Source organism: Mixophyes fleayi, chromosome 1 (genome assembly GCF_038048845.1).
Source record: "Mixophyes fleayi isolate aMixFle1 chromosome 1, aMixFle1.hap1, whole genome shotgun sequence".
Taxonomy (NCBI): Eukaryota; Metazoa; Chordata; class Amphibia; order Anura; family Limnodynastidae; genus Mixophyes; species Mixophyes fleayi.
Genome location: NC_134402.1, coordinates 447,188,613 through 447,203,094, shown reverse-complemented (window position 1 = coordinate 447,203,094; position 14,482 = coordinate 447,188,613). Strand labels below are relative to the sequence as shown.

The following is a 14,482-nucleotide window of genomic DNA, read 5'->3' as shown; positions in this document are numbered from 1 at the left end:
CACGTACATACACACGTACATACACAGGCTTACACCCATGTTATTTTCACTACACGTCTTTCAGATCTTCCCACGCAGAGTGCCGGTGTTGATACCTCATAAAACATGAAATTAAGACTTCTGCTTCTATTGTATTTCTAGGTGCGGGTGGTGTATTTGGGCTGCAGTTTGCCAGAGGGTGCAGGTGAAGCCTGTGACTTCTACAGTCATGGCCAAAAGTTTTCAAAATGACACAAATATTGGTTTTCACACAGTTTGCTGCTTCAGTGTTTTTAGTCTTTTTTGTCAGATGTTGCTATGGTATACTGAAGTAAAATTACAAGCATTTTATAAGTGTCTAAGGCTTTTATTGACAATTACATTAAGTTTATGTAATGAGTCAATATTTGCAGTGTTGACCCTTCTCTTTGAAGACCTCTGCAATTCACACTGGCATGTTGTCAATCAACTTCTGGGCCACATACTGACTGATGGCCGACCATTCTTGCCTAATCAATGCTTGGTGTTTGTCAGAATTAGTGGGTTTATGTTTGTCCACCTGCCTCTTGAGGATTGACCACAAGTTCTCAATGGGATTAAGGTCTGGGGAGTTTCCTGGCCATGGACCCAAAATTTTAATGTTTTGATCCCCGAGCCACTTAGTTGTCACTTTTGCCTTATGACAAGGTGTCCATCATGCTGGAGAAGGCATTGTTCATCACCAAACTGTTCTTGGATGGTTGGGAGAAGTTGATCTTGGAGGATGTTTTGGTACCATTCTGTATTCATGGCCTTGTTCTTAGGCAAAATCGACCTGGATTTGAACTGACTCTGGAACTGGACTAATACAAATTATCTTCTGCAATTATGATGCATTGTCCGATTACATGGGAAATACAGGTGTAACTTAAACTGCTCATTCAGACCTGATTTCCAACTAAACCTAAAAATTGTGACTTTTACATACGCATAATAATGTGCCCAGACACTAATGTGTCTGTGGCACATAACTTAAAATCTAGTAAACAGGTACGTCCCATCATTGCAAGCAAAAAATCAGGCAACCATCATGATTGACTCAGAAACTTGTGCCCGGTCTGTGGTACACACAGAGGTACGAGGCGGATCAAATCCAAACCGGACTCGTTTCTAAAGAGGGTGTTTGAACTGCATCTCTAAGTCCGTACTGCACTGAACGTCACGCCCGGGCGCTCCATGCACAGGTAGAGGCAACTATGAAATTCAACTCAAGCTTAAAATACCGATGCAAGTGCAGAGCTCCAAAATGTACTGAAGCCGAATTTTTGAATGGTGCAAATGGACTTACGTCTAATACTAAATCGGGCCCTTAGGGCACATCATAGACCTGATAGGAGTCAATGTCACGTTGTATAGTCTATATCCTTCTATAGTCTGTATAGAGGTATTTACATAATAAGAACAAGACCAATAATAAACAAGTACAATACTGATAATAAAACAACGCAGAGGTTTTCTGAACACATAACGAGCGGATGGAGGGCTGAGGGGTTCAAGGACTGCTGGATTTAGAGCGCACTGATGAAATACAGGAAAGATAGGTCAAGTGGTTCTTATCGGAGGTGTTTCTATGGGAACTCGATGTCTCCTGTATCTCCAATTTCTGACATAAACATGTCATGGGAGGCAAAGCAGAAAATACAACCACCGGCTCTGCTGTGCTCTTATCCTTAGCTGATCTGCAAACCAGGGTCCATAACCTAAACGGGTCACTGTGACTCCTTGATAAGCTCACGTGGTGGACAAAACAATGGAAACAGCTACGACTTCAACATAACGGGCACTGTGCAGGATATGTCCAATACATATATAGAATATAAAGTCACAAAAGAACGCACAGAAAAAAAAAAAAATTCTATTAATATCACCTGGCAATAATATATTAATTATAATTAATATAATAATGTCAATAATTAATGACAAAACGTTATAAAAATCTATATATTTTTCCTTTTTTATCTTCCAGGAAATACATTTATTAGGATGTTATTAATGTCTACTGTACATAAAATGCATCTTTACAGTTTCTCCTGATTTCAAACACATGTTCTAGCTGTATACACAGCCGTCATCACTATGACTCGGCACTAACACCTGACCTATTAACTGGTACAAGTGATAGGGCAGACAAACACCTACCTTAGAGATGCCCAAAGCCCGATCGGACGCTGCAGCGCGCACTTGACCTTTGCACTCCCATACTGTACACTGACTATGTGCATATTCCCAGTCCCTTCCCGTTCTGCCTATGAAATCATAGACTGTAATAAGGATCCTTTGTGCATGAAGATGAATTGGACATGGCTTCGTTCTCTGGCATATGGTTAGTTTCTGAGCATGCGCAGAGCGACTCCACGCCAAATACAGCACGTATCGGCATTTACGCTCCTTAAGGAATCAGGCACAATGTTTTTTAATATATGGCACTGGAAGGACAATTTGTACGGGTAATTTAAATAGATTGCAAATGGTATTAAATAAAACACCAGTAGAGACTGAATTTCAATACTGGTCAATCACAGTGTCTTATGAAAGGAGAAAAAACGCTGAAACGCGTAGCAGGAGAAAATATCTGAAACGTGTAGCGGAAATCAAACTCATGACCCAAGACCTGTGAAGCAGCCATGCTGACCATTGTGCCACCATGCTGCCCGATAATGCTTAGTCTGCTTGCCTGATATTGGCAGAGCATGTAGCAGCCCCCGGGGGTCCATCTAGGGGGTGCGGGAGTCTCTCAGTAAAATGGTATTGCAGCTCTGATATGAACCATCATCATCGGTCATGTGACTCTGACATTACCCTGCAGCTCTGTTGCAGTATCGCCTGCCCACTGTACTACAGATAGTTATTATTTATAAGGTGCCACAGATTCCGTAGGGCCGGATACAGAACAAGTAACAGATAGATAGGGTAATACATATAAGTAACACAGATGAGTGTGAGTGATGCTATGAGGACTCACACAGATATACCAGGATGTACGAGGGAGTCAGACAATAGACTGATGTGGGACAATAGGTAGAGAGGACCATGAGAGTGCATGAGAGCTAGAGAGACATAGGATGTAATTTACATATCGTATTTAATGATAAACAATTATTGTGAAGCCAGATTGTAGGTTTGTGAACAAGAAAGCTCCGACTTGATGCCATTTGTTGTCCCCAGGTCCTATCTGCAGACCCTTACATTAGGGGCACTAGAACATGGCTGAATTATATCATACTACAGGCTCCTGACACTGTGGGTCACAGATATGTCAATCTTGACCATTTCATAACAAAATATCTTTTTCGTGTTATACAGATAAGGAGTTTAGCATTAAGCAATATTTGAAATGCAATATGATCATTGTTATTTATATGTAGAGGATGTAAATTACAAAATGTAGATTCCTTCACACGTCCAATGAGACATTTCTCCAGCACCCAGCTGATGCCGCAAATCCTAACTGTCAAATCAACTAATGTCTTATCACCAGGGACTGGGCTGGGGGCCGGGGGCATACCGAAAACATTACACTAGTACCCTGCAGAGACCATTTAACACTTTTGAGTCGTGAGTCGTGTCACTTTAGATCTTATTATTGCAATCTACAATATCTAGAGGCTTAGATTATTATGTTAGCCATTATTCCGAGCTTGTTGGTTTTTGATTAAACAGATGGATGGTCATGCGACATGTAACAGATCACCCTACTACTGATCTGTGTTTTTACAAATCGGAACATAATGAACAATCATCGACTTCTCACCAAGTTCTAACATTTGATGAATCTAATGTTATTTTAACATGTAATTATTTATATATACGAAACATAACCCAATATGAGAATATATACTCTCACTGCATCCACGTTAAAACAGAAGGTAATGTAAGTCAGGTACAGCTCATCACGTCATTAGCGCATCTATATAAGGCAGAACATTTGGAGCTCAGTCTGCAGGTCTCAGGTTGGTGTTAACACCAGCAGTCGTTTCCACTCTTTGGGGTAGGGAGTACCCCTGTTTAATTCCGCAGGAGCTCTATACAAGGTAAAATGAGCTTAAATACCATAATGTGCAGTAAATTTATTTAATTGTTGATGCCATCTGGAAAGATGAAAACTAGCACAATTTTGATTCAACAAAAATTCATGAAGGTTACCTGCGGAGCGCAAAATAGCCGAGCCGCAGCGCAACACCGGTCCCGCCACGTTCCTCAGTGTGCGGAATGCGCCCCGATGACCAGCAAAGGTTTCCGCAGCAACATTGCGGTATTTGCAGAGGAGCCTGAGCATGCGCAGGGTTACGCCGAGTGCGCTACAACATCTTTTAAGCCATTATTTATTGCTATCTACCTAATGTACCATTATAATAATGCTTATATTTTCCTTAAACCTATTATTATTATAATTTATATAGCTCCACCATACTCGGCAGTGCTGTGCAGAGAATATTTTTTTCAGCATTCTTTCCTAATGGCCAATTAGCCAACCAGAATGTTCTTTGGACTGTGGGAGGAAACCCACGGAACACGGGAACAACATACAGACACAGCCAGTGCCATGGTCGGCTTTGTAGCCACAGTCCCCCAGCAATGCTAACTATTGAACCAAACAAATTTAGGAAACAAATTCAACTAATCCAGATTTTTGGAGTGAGAATATGAGCAGTAGGTGGGCAGGAGAACGGCACTTACCAGCTTCTGCAGCCAGATCAGGATGTCATTCTGGAACTGTGTGTCCTCGATGACTCTCCGGGTGAAGCTGAACAGAACGCTGATACATTCCTTCAACAGGATGAGGTCCGAGTGAGACCCTTCCAGCTTCTGGGGCGCTATAAGACACAAACAGGACGAGGGACGTGGTCAGTTATATTCTATGTTAACAAGAGCAAAACTGTATAAATGTTGTTAAAATGGGGTCATCATTTAGCTACAAAACAAAAATAGTAAAAAAGTAAATGTGAGAACACTTTGTATCTCATATAATGAGCAGCATTAGGCCACGTAATCACCTGCATTATAGTTTTGTTAACAGTAGTAAACACACATAAAACATACACAAATGTGCTCTTTCCCAGTTTAATATGCACTTGTACTATCGTTTGTAGCCTTTTCCATTGCGTTGAAACACAGAAATGGAAAAGAAACGTCCTGAAAAACACTGACCCGAAACGTTGTTGTTGTACAAGACGCAACTCCTCCTCCTTGTAAGAAAATATATCAATATATCTATGAATCTAAACAAGCTGGTCAGTGGCTGACGTTATGGTAAAGAGTTAAACCCTAGCACCTCTGGTGAGGCTCGTTCACACATCAAGAAAACACATAAAAAGTGCGTTAGAAGTAGGACAAGTGTTAATCCCAAAATTTGGAATTCTCAGAACACAGCGGGACATATTTCTCATGCAGTAACGCATGTTACCGGTACAACAGATTGTATGGGTAAAGGAACATAGAGAAAACATCTGTAGTTGCCCTAAGTTTTTACCCATGTTACCAGCACATGCGTGAGAACGAGCCCTACAAGTAAACAACAGGACGTGCACAGAGATCATTGTCCGCTATGGAGAGATACAGATCTGGTGCCTACGGCCGTCTTGTTGGCGCAGTAACAGAGAATAACCACATATCCTATTTTCCATATCATGTCTCAGTAACACTGGCTGGGTGCGTCTTTCTATAGTGGTCAATGGTTTCATTGCATGAGATGCTCTGCAGAATACATCACTATACACCAGTCAAGGGGTACATGAGGTAGGGAAACATTCTGCAGATCTTCCCAGAGAAGCTAATAAATTATTAAGTTAATCGTTATTAATGCACAAAGTAAAGTGGGCCCTTCTCACAAGTCGTTTCTGGCACCTTAACAAACTAATCCAGATAGACCGGCATAAGATTGATTTATTCTGCAGGAATCATCATCATTTATTTATATAGCGCCAACATATTCCGTAGCGCTTTACAATTGGATGAGGAGCAGTGTGAATACACTTACCATGGTCTGGATGGTACACGGCCACAGATCTCAGAAACGGGGAGTTGTTGATCATGTCGTATATATAAGACTCCACCTGCAGCCGGGACAGCACGGAGGTGTAAGAGTGCAACGCGAAGGTCTGGTGCAGGTGATCCGACTTCAGTTCAAAGAGGCGCTTCAGGTCTCCCAGCGCAGAGGCGTTGACCTCGGCCGTCTGGTAGTGGTGATATCCCACCACTTTGGCTTGATCCTCACACAATCCCTATAGAGAAGAGCAAGTATCACAGCGAGCCGTTACTGGTGAAAATAGTCACAAACTCTTTTCCTAGCAATTATTTTTATATTAGTTCCCCAATCTATAACGAGATTGTTTGAAAGTCATTGTTATTAACTTTAAGCTGTTTTATAGTGGAAATAAAAGCTGGAAACTCCAGCCGACCTTTATCAAGTAGGTTTGGAAACAAAGATGTCTGAGCTTTTCCCTTATTCACTACAACCAATTTAAATACCAGCAACACTCAGCGATAAAGAGAAATTAATCATCATTATAAATATTTGTGCTATTTCTCCGACATAAAAGAATAAATGACTAATTTGCTAATTGTTATATTGTCCACGCAACTGACAGGATGTATCCTTTATAGTCAATATGTCTATTGAGGTGTTATTCCCGTGTACTTAAATAATTTTTAAACTCTGCCAGATTATCGAACACCAAGATGAAACAGGGAACAATTTTATTGCTTATACGTACTAGGGTCCCCCATGTCCGCCTATCCTTCTATATTGTAAGTCGGGAATAAGCAATAGGATATTTTTTTTTTAAATTGTCTCTGTTACTCAATCAGGGCCACACATTAAAATTCCCAATGCATCCCCATAAAGATAAAAATATACGTTGCAAACACTTCTGCTACGACTATGGGACATTGTATTACCTGAGCGACTGAGTAGAAGGTTAATGTATTATTCCCATCACTATCCAGTAATATATAATACAGCGAATGCACAATGCTAGTAGCACTTACACATCAAAACAAATCAATCAAATATTATTACCTACAGTCTGATTAACTACGTGAAAAATACATCAATTAACCACAGCTTTAAGCACTGACTTTGTGCATTTTAGTAAACCTCCTAAAATCACTATTGTCACATATCTTATCTTGTTGTTATCAAAAGTTGGCTTATCATTTAAATCACCCCTTCATTGACTCTATTTGTCCCTGGGAAAGCAGCTTAGCCTCACACACCTTCTTATCCAACATTAAAAAGCAACAGTCACAGTCACAAGATGGTTTTTTGATCCGATGCTCCGTTCCTCAGTGAATCCCTTCAATGGCTCCCCATTGCCTCAGGAATGAAGTTTAAATTGCTCACCCTCACATACAAGGCCCTCATCAATGGTTCCCCTCCATATATCTCTGACTTCATCCCAAGATGCACCACAGCACGTCAACTCCACTCTGCGCCTGACCTTCAACTCTCTTCCCTCCTCGTCACCTCCTCCAGTGTCCATCTCCAAGACTTCTCCCGCGTTGCTCCCAACCTATAGAACTCCTTACCTCATCCTACCACTCTCCCCAAACCTTCAATGCTTCAAACGCTCCCTCAAAATTCCCATCTTCATGCTCGCCTACCCTCCTAAAGCCTCACGCCTACTCCCTCTGCCTCACCCGCATGCACGCTTGCCCATTGGCACCTACTATCTCTCATTACCCCACCTTCTAGAATGTAAGTTCTTATGGGCACATCCTCTCCTCCTTATGTTTCATTCGCGCTGGTACGACCTTGTTGTCATGGTAAGCTGAATCCTCATCTACCTCGTGTTAATAATGATAGCTCCTGACCACACATGGAGGGGTTACTATGCTTATTTGTATGAACTGTTATCTGTATCTGTTATGTTTATTGTACTCATGTCTGTCATATCTGTAAGATGATTGTCTGGCACTACGGAGTCTGTAGCACCTTATAGATAAATAATGGTGATGATGAGGATAGTGATAGTGATGATGATATTCAAATGTCCCCACAGGTTGACAGAACTTGAGATGTCGGACATGGTATTCCCATACACTGTGCAGTGGAGTACACGCAACTGTTCTCTGTTATCAGGTACCTACAAGCTGCAGGCTGCAATTACTGTTAGGGTACATACTCTCTCCCGCTGTATGAAGAAGCTGAAGTGACCCTTAAAATAGTGATGGACTGATCACTTTGAAGACTACAAGGTCAATAATCACAGCACAGGGGGAAATTCAACTGGCCGGGAGGGATCTCCGGGGACACATTGCGTCAGAGATTTTACTAAGATCTCCGAATCATTTTCTCTCCCGTCCCACAGAGATGCAAGGAGAAAATAAATGAGCAGAGATTTGTTATCACATTGGCCTCCTAAACTGTGGATGGGCCAGAAACGCAGCTTACAGCAGTCATTGTTCGTTTAATATTTAAATCCACATTCCTGATGGTGGTGAGTCGCTCTATAAACACACGCAAGCAGCAAGCATATAGCCTTGTTAGGTTTACTGAAAGCAGATTTGGGTGCACGGGTAAAAAGAAAACAAATCTTCTGCTATCACAGCTCAAGCGGCGGACACTGCTATGTATACTGGGCCTGACGCAGGGTTCTACGCCCATTTGTCTAGCGTACATTGTGTGCTTTATATCGGGTTTATTATATGAAATCTAATAGCAAATGTGTTTTTCCCATATGACAACAAATGTTTACAGAGTTTTATTGTGCTTACGACCTGGCTTAGTGGATGTGGGTGTAAGTACGCCTGCAGAGCATCTTGAGTATAGTAGACCTGACCCTCTTTCATACCACTCATTGCCCTCAGATCCCCTTACATTGGCTCACCCCTGTGCGACAGCCACTTGCCTGCCCCTTTCCCTTTAGATTGTAAGCTCTTCGCTCCTGTTCTCATTACCTATCATTTTTGCTCACCATCTACACTGCGCACCTCCTCCGTGGGCTCTCTGCCCATTGACCCCACTGCTCCATTGTCTTTGCACCTCTTTCAGTGGCTCTAAACCTGTTAGTTGTGCCAACACTAATGGGCTCAGGCTTCAGAATATATGTGCCTTGTATTCAGCCTGATATGTGTACTTGTACCCCAGAAGCTGTGCTGAGAGTTGTAGGGTTATTTATTTACTGCATTGTACTGTCTTGTTATTTTTCCCTCTGTACGGTGCTGCGGACCTCATGTGGTGCCCTATAAACAATAACAATAATAATAATAATAATGTGCCCAATTCAAAATATGGGCCGAAATACGCTATTTTTGTCTGCACATTTTTAGGACGTAAATTCCCCCAAGTTGCGTTTAACCCTGCATCAGGCCAATTTTTCGATCTTTAAGATAAAGCCGCGTGTCTATTAGGTACAGTATAATGGTCCTTTAAATGAATCATAATATAATGTACAATTTGTATTGTTGTGGGATTTACCATTTCATGTATGTGTGTGTATAGAAGTGTGTCCCGTTTATTCGGATCTATAAGACAGGTTTGTGCCCTTGTGTACGTCCTCCGGTTCACACACGCATGAAAAAGTGTTTATGTACACTAATATTAACCGTACCCCTTGGCTATATCACGGGGTGGAAGGTGTATCCGTCTCACAATCCTGAGTCCCAGATCTGACAGCGTATGTATGTAATCAGCAGGTAAGCTGTGTGACGAGACATCACGCTTGAGATATATGTTGGGTGTGATTCTCTCCCTGTGTGTAACAAAGTAACGAATAATGGGGCGAGTTGCAGCCAGAGGAATGTGCTGACCGTACACTTACTAATCTATTCCGCCAGATGACCAGAGACTATTGTAGTTAGGGATTTGCAGAAACTGCACAATATCTGTATGTGGCTGACCAGTCTGTAAGGGGCCCGGGAGAGTTCTGTGGCCCCATAGACTACAAAAAAAAAAATGCTTGTTTTAATACGAGAAACATTTTTTTATGAGAAATATTACATTTATTGTAAATCTACTTTTAATTATGGTCTCTTTCATGCCGATAATTATCCTTAATAAGAAAAATAAATTTATATTGCACGCTAGCAGTTATTGATTGCCCTTCCCTCATTGTACCACAAAAAGCAGTAATATACTGAGATCACTCCTTGGTCGCAGCGGCTCTTCGCAGTGTTGCGCTGTAGTTACTACATGGAAGACAACGAATAAACTTGCAGTTTGAATTTTACATATGACGTAACCCACCCCCCCCCCCCCCCCCCCCCTTCACATAGCGTGATCTGTATTGTGCGAGCCGTGTCAATAGGGTGTGATTTGTACCTGTATTATGCTCTGATGGTTTGCTAACAGACCAAGCCGCTGTCTTACTTTGTAACGCTGAGTATTGCAGGGGGAGTATTATTTTATTCTGGATTACTCACGTGCAGAACTCACAGAAACATTAAACCCGTTCAATTACTTTCTGCATATTAAGAACATGGACCAGAACCAACCAAACTTTGTGGACAGGGTCTGTTTGTTTTACCCAGTCTGTGTGTGAATGTATCAGCGAGGAATTGTTAAAGTTAATTGCATCGAGCTTGGTCTCATTCTGATTGCATAAGAAGGTTTCCGGTATTATTTATGTGGTGTTTGCACATTGTGAACGCTAGCTATAACTAATATTCATTTTCATCGTTAAGTCCATAGCCATCGTTTAAAAATAAAGACTCTGCGATGCGAGCGCTGTGGTTCCAAAGCACATAGCTTTTATCTGCAAATAGAACACCAGGCACAGTTTGGTATACATAAGCCTGCGCCTGGCAGCACTAACACAAGCTTCTATTAGAACGCTCTGGTTTCCAAAGCCAGAGCTCAACAATTTATACACTGTACAGTTGTAAAAGGAGGTAACATGACAGGGATACACAGGTACAGTATTAAGGTCTTCATTCATTGGTCGGCGGGTCATGACCTCGAAGGAACTCCACGTGGAATAGGTAGATTTCTCTGGCCATTGTTCCTTGAGATGACCAGCTTTCCTCCTTCAGTTTCCTGCCTCTAGACCTGCACAACCTGGGGTTTATGATCCCTGTGAGCTGGCTCTTTGGTGTATGAAAAAAGTGATATTATTTATAACTAGCATTCGCAAAGTGCAAACACTACATAAATAATACTGGGAACATTTGCATGTAATTGTGGAGACATTGATACTAAACTCAATGTAATTTGTAAGTTGTAAACATTATGTAGCCTCTTTCAATCTTTATTTTATATTAAACTAAAAGAAAGATTAAAAATATTTGCATGTTGCTATTTGCAATAATAATTATTCGATTGCGTACTAATCTCATTGCAACTGATTGTAGTGTTCAGAAAATATCGATTACCACCTTCATCCAATTATTAAACTTCAACATCATACACCAAATAGCAACTCCAGAGATGCCATAAAAGAACCAGTTTACACAGGTCTAGAGGCGGGAGCCCAAGGTAAGGATACATGGCCACACATGGGAAGATGACCCCCACCTCAAGGAACAATGACCAGAGAAATCAGCCAATGAGGCATCGGGTTTTTGGCATACATGCCAACATTCAAAACTTCTCCCCCGGTGGTGAAGTCATGTGACAAGGGGTAGGAGGAGGCGGTGACATCATTGCATCACCATAGCCCCGCCCCTTACTAAAAAAAAACAAAAAAACGAAATTGTCGGCATTGAATAGCGGGGGTGGGGCTTAATGATGCAATTAAGCCCCACCTCCACCATTCAATGCCGTGACTTTCGGCGAATACAGGAGATTTGCCTACTCTTCCGGGAGGACTCCCGGAAATTTGGGAGCCTCCAGGGAATTCCAGGAGAGTAGGCAAGTATGATTTTTGGGAGCAGGGCCACCATCAGGGGGGTAGATGGAGTACAGCAGTATGGGGCCCGACAGCAAAGTGGGGCCCCATCAGGCCTGGGCCCAGACAAATTTATTAGGGTGGGGGTCTCCAAAGTGAATTCAGGGAGGTAGCGGATGCCATTTCTAGGCAGCAGCTGCGTCTGAGATGTGAGAGGCGGTGTGGGGAGAGACCTCTGCTCATAATTAAGGATGCGGCAGTGGGCCCCCTTGTAGGCAGCATGTCTGCCTCCGCTGCCAAGATGTAGGGGCCCCGCAGCTGCCCCTATGTGCTTCAGTCCCAGCGGTGCCAGGCTAACCTGCCCGTCACAGCGCTGTCAATAGAGAGGAGTCGAAATGAGACAACAAGAAGATGCAGAAAGGTAAGTAAACTACTGCAGGGGTTGGATGGAACCGGGGATTGGGGTGACTGTAGAGAATGGGAGTGGGGGATGACAATGTTGGGCAGAGAATAAGTCTAAAATTAAGGTGGGGTGAGAAGGAAGGAGTGGAGCCCTGTCTGTTACATTTGTACTGGGCCCTGCAATTTCTGGTGGCAGCCCTGCTTGGGAGGTCACGATCTATGAATGTGGGCCTTCATACTGCATCTCTGTGATGTCACTGCTTTTTATGACTGCACAGTGTATAAATTGTTCATCTCTGGCTTTGGAAACCAGAGCGCTCTGATAGAAGCTTGTGCTGATGCCGACCGCGCAGGCCTATGCATGCGATACTTTGCCCTGTAATCTATTTTGCGAATAAAACTCTTGTGCTTTGGAACCACAGCGAGCGCATCGGAGAATCTTTATTTCATACGATATACTGGACCTATCAGCAGCGACGTCAGATCTACCAGTGCTCTAATGTGGCAACATTTTTACAATCAATAAAAGCTTAATGTAGTAACAGGGCTTGGTGGCAGAGCGGTTAGCATTGCTGCTTCACAGTCATGAGTTTGATCTCTACCTGGACCCTCTCTGTTTGAGCTTTGTATTTTCTCCCCGTATTTGTGTGCGTTTCTCCATGTGCTCCACTTTCCTCCCACAGTTCATATATGTACTGGTAGGCTAATTGGCAATGCTTGTGTGGCAGGGAATATAGGTTATAAGCTCCACTGGTGCAGTGAAAGATTAAATAATATCTGTAAAGCACTGCATAATTTGTAGGTGCTACATAAATAACTGAATAATAATAATTATTGCTATAACATTCTATTTGTAATAAGCCCAATTGGAACCTGGCTTTTACGTAGCAGGCAGTGTAAGCCGGACACACTCTACAAGGAAAAGGACAGTGCTCAAAGACTACTAATAAGGCCATGGTCAGGAATTGAACTTGTGACCACAGTGCTAGGAGACAGAAGTGCTAACCACTGAGCCACCGTGCTGCCCATACTATGTGTTGAACTATATATTCTCTATTTGATGTGAATAAACGGTTTTAACTCTATTCTACTATGCCATTTATGTTGCTTAGGTGGAGTGTACTAGTGGTTTTTGAGCACGGTCCCTTTTTATTGTGCTCATCGGTTGTTTAATGCGGGGGACAGGCTGGTAGTCCCTTTAGACCAGGGGTAGGCAACCTGCGGCTCTCCAGGTGTTGTAAAACTACAAATCCCAGCATGCCTTTCCACCTATCTGCTGGTTATCTACTGGCAAAGCATGCTGGGACTTGTAGTTTCACAACATCTGGAGAGCCGCAGGTTGCCTACCCCTGCTTTAGACAGTAGCCTTTACCACCCTGATTACTATCAATACTTATATTTTTAAGCAGCAGAATTAATACGCTCATTATTTATTGTTTCACAGCACCTGTAACGTTGTCTCATTTTGTGTTAGTCAGATACCCTCTACAGTTGTGTAACAGGAACTTGGGGCTCACAAGACCAGCTATGTGCAGATAAATACAGCATGTCCAAGCCTAGGGATATAACTAAACACACAAGCAGGAATTCCTCAGCCACCTCTAGCAGATTTGGGGTGGACGGATCAACGAGGGAGATGCCGAACTTGGCTTGATAGACGGAACATGAGATACCAGATCAGTTCTGAGCTAGACTCAGACAGCTGCTGTAGTATGAAGAGGACCATGATTAGAGGGGGCTGACCGGACCACCACACATTTGTGAATTTCTTCTAATTCAGGCTTTAAACTGAGTATACCAGGCTCTGAATTTATGCCCATCTAAGATGATTGCTCCCTGTTAAACTCAATGTCCCGGGGATGTTTACATATGCTTGCTTACAGAGCTAAGAAGCCTAAATCTAGATACACATACATGGAAGAGATCTCTTATCCTCTTTAGGCAATCTAGGGCACTTCTTGTATCAGGTGTCTATGCCCTAGGGGGAGAAGTCAAGTTCTTGTCCGATTCATCCTAAAAAACTTGCAAAGCGTTTTCTGTCATCCCTGTGATTATTGGAATCACGTCACTGCTTTATAAACAGTACAAGAACAAAATAACCAAAATGTATTGTCTGGTTAGTAGGCAGGTGAGTCTGCCTTGTAAGGATGGCGGCTTCCGGTCAGGGCAGACACACCATGGTGCAAAGACAGGTTGCTTCAAGAGGCAGGACTGGGGCAGGTCAGTACATGCTTTGTTTTTATCACATAACTATCACATTACACAGTAAGATATATGAAGAAGGATATATGACTTAG

General features: G+C 42.5%; 1 protein-coding gene across 1 annotated transcript in view; it reads right to left on the bottom strand.

Moving 5' to 3' along the window:
• Positions 1–14,482, bottom strand: part of EPG5 (ectopic P-granules 5 autophagy tethering factor) — an 85,076-nt gene that overhangs the window by 56,260 nt on the left and 14,334 nt on the right. Inside the window, exons 3-4 of the mRNA XM_075186239.1 lie at positions 5,996–6,239; positions 4,696–4,832 (exon numbers count right to left, since the gene is read on the bottom strand). Coding sequence (XP_075042340.1) covers positions 4,696–4,832; positions 5,996–6,239 — 381 coding nt within the window. The remainder of the gene's footprint in view (positions 1–4,695; positions 4,833–5,995; positions 6,240–14,482) is intronic.